Here is a 7,742-nt window from a genome sequence, read left to right on the forward strand (position 1 = left end):
TGACACTATACTAGTTGAAAATTTTCCTAATATGCGTTTTGTTGTTATATATATTTATTAAGGTATACAAGCCCAACAGATTTGATGGTATCCCCTGTGACCAAAGGGCTTCTTGCCAGAACCAAAAGGGGTGGTGCACTGTTACCACCACCTTCTAAAACTGAAACTAAGGTAGTGCATCACAATTAAACCTATATTTATAATTTAGAACATGTTTACTTTTAATTTGGGTGATTATTGTATTAAAGTGGATCCATAAAAAAAAATAGATAATTAATTGGTACAATTATTGCAGATCCCAGACACGTCTTTGCAGGATGTGAGTCCTTTACAAAACAAAGTGCCAATGCTGATCGAAGAGAAGCTCAACTAAAACCTGAAGAATTCAATCATGTTTGAAGATTTTGTAATACTCTACTACCAAAGAAAGAACTATATGTTCTGTGATAATCTCATCTCATTTTATATCTATTAGTCTCAAAAAAATGCTATGATAGAGAATCATACTGCAAATTTGCCTTATATACACATAAAAGGTGCCAGCTGGACTAACTAAATATCAGTGACAATTAGGGAAGAAGATGCTCTTTTGATTTTCTTCCCCAAGAGTAGTTTCACAAGTTTTGTTCATTCTTATAATCTAATCAATGCATTTAGCCATTTAATTACTTTTAATAACGAATCAATTACGTAGGTCTTATAAAGTTATTTAGAGCATTATTTTTGATAAACTTTCATTAAATAAATGGCAGTTCCTAAAATCTTTTGTGCTACTAAACAACTTCTCTAGATTAATTATGTAATTCTTTGGAGTAATTAAATTAAATGAGAACAATACTAATCAAAACAAAATTTCACGAGAGTATTAGACTATATTTATAGAATAATCAATTAGTTAGGAATAATAATTAAGTGTTAGTTAATTATTTTTTTTATCTTGTTAGCACATAGATGCATATATATAAGGCAACTATTTCCATGAAGATGCCAAAAATATCTTTTTATGATGATCCTTATTTAAAAGTGTAATTTATTTGTTTAGCAACACTTTAAATAAAAGTAATATTTTTACTTCAAATAAAAATCAAACCCTATAATCTATCATCTAATGGTCAAAGTGATATATTTTCACATGATGACAATCATTAAATCTTCACTGGAATAGCCACCTATATATAATGTACTTCTATTCTCAGAGTACATAGAACTATAGAAGTATAGGGAGTGGATCCTTTCCAATGAGAAAAAAATTGGATGGTATCAAGTGTTCAATCTAACCATTCATTGCTCTCTCTCTTATTTATTTTTGGTCTCACTCATAGAATCAAATTACAGTGTATTCTATCAATTGTTAAAAAAACTGGAGATGATCATTTTCCTAGAAGTATATTATACATATGCATACACGTGCTAACAGGAGAAAGAAAGATAACTAACTAGCATTTAATTATTATTATTAACTAATTGATCATTTTATAAATATAGTCTAATAAAAACGATAATGCTAAGAAGATAAAAAAAAACTAAACTTTATCTTATTTAATATTTATTAATTACTACAACAATTAATAAATGCGTTACAAAATTTAAGTAACAGAGAGAGTATTGTATTTTTTATATTTGATGAGAATGATTTTACACCATCTATCTGTTCACTCCAAACGAACCTCGTACCATTGAATTGAGCCAATATCTCCATGAATCTGAAGTTCACAAACAGATCTTATTAAAAATGAAACAGCATCGTCGATGTTCTCGTATCGCGCCAGATCAGGAGGAAGAGACTTGCCAGGCCAATTTTCAAGCCACCCTTTCAACTTGACCTTAAGTTCTTCCTCAGAAACAAACTTCTCTTCCTGCCCTGGTTCTAACAGCACATAAGTTTCAGTCCTCTCATTCGCCCTTCTTCGCCGCAGCCCAAATACCTTATAGGAATTTTATTTTTAGTGTGTTATAAATTTACTTGAACAGCTGTGAATATGAAATCTTAGTATATTTATTTATACCTTTGTAATACTTCTGCAATCACTTGGAACTTGAGGCATTTTGTGATGGATTGAAGTACCATCAAAACATGTAATTAGGCCTCGTGAAGTTGTATGCATTATTGGATTTGGAATGAGGCATTTTGTTCTGGCTGCAAAAGAGAAAGAAACAAAAAATCATACATAATGGATTCAAAAATGTACATAATATAAAAACAAAGATCAACACTAATACAGTTATGTTTTGAACAAAGGTCAAAGACCAAAATACATAAGAGCATAACTTACAAGTTAAGGTGTGGACTCTAACATTGAAGAGCTGAGACTGCAAAACTCCTACCATAGCAACTATTTTGATCTAAGTTTCATTCATAGTTTTTGGTTATCATCCTTTTTCTGATATAGATGATGATAAACATAGGAACATTTACAATCACAAAATCTATCTATGGATAACTTCTTTTGTTATGCTTCTCTAAATTACCCTCCATTCTTAACATATCTTCAGCATTGTCCTTTTCTACACCTTGTCCTCTTCTCAAAGTTTCAGAACGTGATATTGCATTCAACAAACTAGTCCTAAAAAGAGTCAAAATTTTTATATTTTTTTAAATGTTTGACAAATTAGTTTCTAGTAAAATAGAAACATAAATTAATTTTTAACTTTAAAAAAATAAATTAATCCTTAGTTTTTATATTCACAAATTAAAATTAAAAAAAATTTAAATTTTAATAAATAAATTATTAAACTTACAAATAAAATTAAAATAAAATATAAATTCTACCCTACCCGACATCATACGTCCTACTAGTCCTTTTCTAGAGGGAATGCAAATGACATAGTTCTAGAGAAAAAACACACACTTGAATTGGTAGAAATGAACTGAATCTAGACTATGTTTAGTATTCTTCTCAGTGGTGACAAATCTTTGACATTATACCTTGCCTATTTTTGGCTTTTCCTAATGCAAGTTTTAAGTGGTGGCATAATGACGTGGCTGATGGTTCACCATGCTCGTCATTGCTTTAGGTGACGATCCATATCTATATGGATAGATTTAAAAGCAATTAAAATCATGGAAAGTTAATCAATTATTATATATATCATAACTTATTTTTGTTATTTTTATTTTTATTTGCATAAAGAGGCTGTGAGAGTGACCCAATTTAGTAAATTGACAATCACATTGCTATATAAGTGTATAAGATCCCGGGAACCTCTCTCTGACTATTTTTATCATTTGACCACTTTAGTTTTTTCTGCGTTTTCTTCATTAACAGAACGTTATCCCCAAAACCCAGTTTTTAAACCTTAATTAACCTTTGGGACCATTTCATGTTTGACCTTCTCTTCCTCAAAATTTTCATGCTTAATTTTTCATTATTGTCATTTTCCATCTTCTTCTAATTTGGGGGCCCAAAAAAGGTTAATCTCTTTTCTGGGTCCTTGCAATTCACCTTCATGTTGAATTGATTTGAACGAATCAATTATAATTTGAAGCTGCAAGGTTAAAAGATTCAATTATGAATATTTGAGTAAGCTTCATAGCATTACCTTAGTTTTTTTTATTCGGTGTTTAATTTTTACAATAAGATCATTGCTTACATGTTAGCTTTTTTATTTTATTTTCATTTTTTCAATGTAAGATAAAATGTTACAAGTCAATGATAATTCAATTTAATTTCTTGTTGCAGAAGGATGTCTAATATCTTGCAGCTCTTATATATGTGCCTTTATGTATAAAAAAAAAATAAGAAATTAGAACAAAAGATACACACAATTTCATTGTTGTGCCTCCTCAAAAGAACTCAAAAACCTTGGTAACTCCTTTTTGTTACAAATGTATATATGTTACATTTTACAAGAATTGCTTTATTCTCTTCAATATCATCTAACATTGCTACTTATCTTGCTTTTGTAGAGTTCTCAAATGGATAACAAAGGAAGTAGCAAGAAACTAAAAGTGCAAGTTAACCTAAAGGGAGACGACGACGACAGCGACAGCGACGTGGATTCTATTAAGAGATATTCTGTCTCTTCTCTATCGTCAGAATCGTCATTAGATCCTGACGATAGAGAAGAACGGGGAAATAGAAATAGTTTCGAACATAGTTATGATCTACATGTATATGATTCTCCCGTATGGAGCTACACGGGTGCTTCAACTGCACAGTCTCCATCTCATTACACAATGGAAAGCGGTTATGATCCGAACAGAATTCCAGCATCTGTGTTCGGTAAATCAAATCCTAACGAACAATGGAGTGTTGCATCAAATGAATCTTTGTTTAGTATCCGATTAGGGAATGGGAGTTTCATAACTAGGGACATTTCTTTTGCAATGAACAATAATAATAACAAATCCGGGGAACTTTACAATGTTTCCATGCCATTGCCAACTGTTCAGGAAGTGAGTTATGAAGAAAACAACAACAGAAACTCCGACTCGTCGGATTCGTCGGACAGAAGCGTGGTTCTTGATTTGGAAAAGCATGAGCATAAGAATGATGAGGAATCAAGAAAAGTTGAGACAAAAGTATTGGACAAAACAACAATGGATCATCATAGTAAAGAAGCAAATAATGTCCCTATTGTGTCTTACAGATCCATGGAGAGCGGTCGTTCGTTTCAGTTTCCGATGTAAGAAACACTTTCATCATATCATATCAGCTTTATTATGTGTTGTTATGCATAATCTCGAGTATATATTATATAATATACACAGGATTTAGGGAAATTTTTCCAATAAAACACATTACTGAAAAGGTTAATTGCATTTTTTAATATGAATGCTATGTCATGTAGTAATAGTATAGCAATGATAATGAGTAGGATAAGATAGGATTTAAGTTTTAGAGAAAGTTTAGGACCAGTATTTTTATTAAAATTTGAGCAGCACTTAACTAGCAAAAGAAAAATGAGTAATCTCGTATCATTGGATAAAATCTCATACCATTAAAAACACCAATAATGACTAATTGATAACTACAAATCACAAAACTTATTCGTCCTTAGCACTCTCTAAGTTTTACCCTAATTTTATTCATGAATTTAAATTTTTTAAAATTTTAGTCTATTATATCCTAAATTTCTTTACTTGGGTCAGTAAAAAAATAAATTTACTTTCATTCAAATACAATATTTAGTCTTTCTATATTTTTATAATATCAATATTATTTATGTATTATTAACAAATTGAATTATTAGGTTAGATTAAGTATGAAAAAGTCTAGGAACTAATTACAATCTAAGTTGTTTTAAAATTCGAAAAATTAAAATAATAGAAAATTGTTTTTCTTTTTTATAACAGACCTCTTGTTTTTTAATTAGTTGGTTCTAGTTGGCTACCCTCCTAATTGGTTTCTTAGCAGAACCAATAAGTGTTTATATAACAGAAAAACTTAGATTAAAATCTTCGCTCTTTCATTGTAAGTATATATTTTTATGAACATAGACATTATATTTTAAAAATATGGGTTGAACGGATAAAATTGACTTAACACCCGAATCTGATCATATTCTTTACAGATTGAATAACCACAGGTACGAGTAGTACTACCAGTTCTAAGTAATACAACAAAAAGCTATTAAGTAAACATGATTGAAATCAAGTAGATATTCTTCCTAGCTGGAATTTCAGTTAACTAAGGATACTGCTACATGCAAACTCCAACTCCTAACTAACCTCTTGGAGTTTTGCTAGTAACACATGAATTCCAGTTATAAGAATTAAAGTTTAATATCTTATTATAAGAATTAATCCATCACTAGTTATAGCACAAATGATTAGATATGCAACTATTTATTTGACAATTCATGGTGTTACCTGTACCTTCTCAAGGTTAAATTTTGGATAATATTTTTTAGCAGTTTGAAATTATTTCAGTTTCATTTATATTTTTGTTTAAATTATATTCTTCAAAAAAATTCTAAACATTACAAAAGGGTAAAATTTCCTACTATTAACCATAGCTTTCTTTTCCTGATTTCTTTTAGATTAACAAATAATGGAGAAAGAATAAGTTCTTCAACAGTAGAATCAGAAATGCATGAAAAAACTGAAAAGCAACAACAGCAGCCAGAGAAATCATCGCCGCCGCGGCCTCCTCCTCCTCCAAAAGCTAAAAAGGCATCAAAACAAGGTGGAAGATATTGCTGTTTTTGCTTCTCATGTTTCTGACAGATGATAAGTCTTCAAAATGATGTTGAAACAGAAAAACATTAAATGACTCTGCCCCTGTTTAAGAGTGCCACCTTTTAACATATGCAAATGCAATGCTTGATTTTGATGGTAAGTGTCTTAAAACAACAGCAATAAGAGATTAAGATTGAGAAAAGATAGAAAAAAAATGTTTGGGAGGTAGAAAATTGAACAAATTTTGTACTAAACAAAAGTATTTGGTCTATTTCTTTGTTTGTATTATGAATCTAGAAACTACGATTGAGACAAAATTAAAAAAAAAAAAAATTGTATCTCCAATGTTTCGCCTCTGAACAAGTTTTTGAAGAGGCAGAAAATTGAACAAGTTTTGTATCAAAACAAAAATATTTTGTTTGCTTCTCTTCTCAGTCTTTCTATTATCAGAATCTCTGTATTTATGTTTTAACACACTTACCAAGATTTCAAAATGATGGAGGATGAAGATCAAGGAAGAGAATCTGATTATCCTGCCAAGCTTTACATTTTTTTCCTCCCACTTTCCTTAGATTTTGTTTGGTGGGAGAGAATGTGATCAAAGAAATAGTATTTTTATAGTGTTTTTTCTTCTTTCTTTTTTTTTTTTTTTTTTTGTGTCCATGAATCATGAATGTCTATACTTGTAGAGTTGTAGTAATAGTTTACATGATTGTTACATGAATTTTCTATCCAAATAGGATTAGGATGGAAATTGATCAATTGCCATGATTAAGTTAATTTCGGATTTAGATATTGTAATACGATTTAGTCTATTGTTATTCTTTTTCTTATTTTCGGGTGTAGCGTAGGATTGGTCTAGCAGTGAGAGATTTTAACTAAGAAAATTGCTATACTCCATAGTCCATACTTCGATTAGTAGGGGTGAGCACAAATCGGTTTGATTCGGGTTCAAGATGAAATTAGAATCGAACTGATTAAAATATAATTGGTTCAGTTTTGTTCGAATTTGTATTTTTTTTGTGTATGTATCTGAACCAAACCAAACCGATTAAAAACGGATTGGTTCGATTCGGATAATTGAGTACCCAATGACTTTGAAATTCATAAAAAAAAAACAAAATTTTTATCTTAAAAATTCAACAATAACATTAATAGAAATAATCCAAACATGTTAAATACCAAATACATTAAAAACTAAACTCATTAAAATCTAAACATATTAATAGTGAATAATCTTTGTCTAATGGAAATTCAATTTTTTTAATTAAAAATCAATTTTTTTATTTAATTAATATATGATCGAATTCATGGGTTGGTTCGGGTTCTGCACCCCCACAACCGATACCCGAACCAATAACTAACAAAGGTCATCGATTTAGTTCGGGTTGGACCCGATTATCTGTTAGTTCCAAAACCAATTTAATTGGTTCGATTCGAATATCCGCTACCTGCACTCACCCCTATCTATTAGGTCAGAAATAATATTCACATTCAATTTTGATTTAAGCATAAAAATTATACTTTCTTTTATATTAAATTGTATTTTTTAGGCTAAATTTATAAGTTTATGTCATCCACTTTAGTGATTACTTTACTGGCCTTTCTCTCTTATTCTTAA

General features: G+C 29.9%; 3 protein-coding genes and 1 long non-coding RNA gene across 4 annotated transcripts in view; 2 read left to right on the plus strand and 2 right to left on the minus strand.

The window, feature by feature from the left end:
• LOC107621678 overlaps positions 1-675 on the plus strand; it is a 1,184-nt gene extending 509 nt beyond the window's left edge. Inside the window, exons 2-3 of the mRNA XM_016323699.2 lie at positions 63-171; positions 296-675. Coding sequence (XP_016179185.1) covers positions 63-171; positions 296-373 — 187 coding nt within the window. The 3' untranslated portion in view covers positions 374-675. The remainder of the gene's footprint in view (positions 1-62; positions 172-295) is intronic.
• Positions 1,514-2,471, minus strand: LOC107621737 (protein CHLORORESPIRATORY REDUCTION 7, chloroplastic). The gene is made up of 3 exons (XM_016323749.2): positions 2,274-2,471; positions 2,007-2,137; positions 1,514-1,925 (listed from the first exon to the last, which is right to left on the minus strand). Exons 1-3 carry the CDS (start codon positions 2,326-2,328, stop codon positions 1,653-1,655), a joined length of 459 nt encoding a protein of 152 aa, XP_016179235.1. The 5' UTR covers positions 2,329-2,471; the 3' UTR covers positions 1,514-1,652.
• LOC107621380 lies at positions 3,234-6,734 on the plus strand. Its single transcript, XM_021114217.1, has 4 exons — positions 3,234-3,521; positions 3,681-3,806; positions 3,908-4,626; positions 5,983-6,734. Exons 3-4 carry the CDS (start codon positions 3,917-3,919, stop codon positions 6,164-6,166), a joined length of 894 nt encoding a protein of 297 aa, XP_020969876.1. The 5' UTR covers positions 3,234-3,521; positions 3,681-3,806; positions 3,908-3,916; the 3' UTR covers positions 6,167-6,734.
• Positions 6,056-6,980, minus strand: LOC110268279. Its single transcript, XR_002356414.1, has 2 exons — positions 6,603-6,980; positions 6,056-6,223 (listed from the first exon to the last, which is right to left on the minus strand). It is a non-coding gene; the product is annotated as an uncharacterized LOC110268279 (long non-coding RNA).

This window comes from Arachis ipaensis, chromosome B10 (assembly GCF_000816755.2).
Source record: "Arachis ipaensis cultivar K30076 chromosome B10, Araip1.1, whole genome shotgun sequence".
Taxonomy (NCBI): domain Eukaryota; kingdom Viridiplantae; phylum Streptophyta; class Magnoliopsida; order Fabales; family Fabaceae; genus Arachis; species Arachis ipaensis.

Coding starts and splice junctions, on each gene's coding strand:
- LOC107621737 (XM_016323749.2), bottom strand. CDS start 2,328: ATGGTAGGAGTTTTGCAGTCTCAGCTCTTCAATGTTAGAGTCCACACC. Junction 2,138..2,273: donor TAGAGTCCACACCTTAACTT/GTAAGTTATGCT, acceptor TCTCTTTTGCAG/CCAGAACAAAATGCCTCATT. Junction 1,926..2,006: donor ATTGCAGAAGTATTACAAAG/GTATAAATAAAT, acceptor AATTCCTATAAG/GTATTTGGGCTGCGGCGAAG.
- LOC107621380 (XM_021114217.1), top strand. CDS start 3,917: ATGGATAACAAAGGAAGTAGCAAGAAACTAAAAGTGCAAGTTAACCTA. Junction 4,627..5,982: donor CGTTCGTTTCAGTTTCCGAT/GTAAGAAACACT, acceptor GATTTCTTTTAG/ATTAACAAATAATGGAGAAA.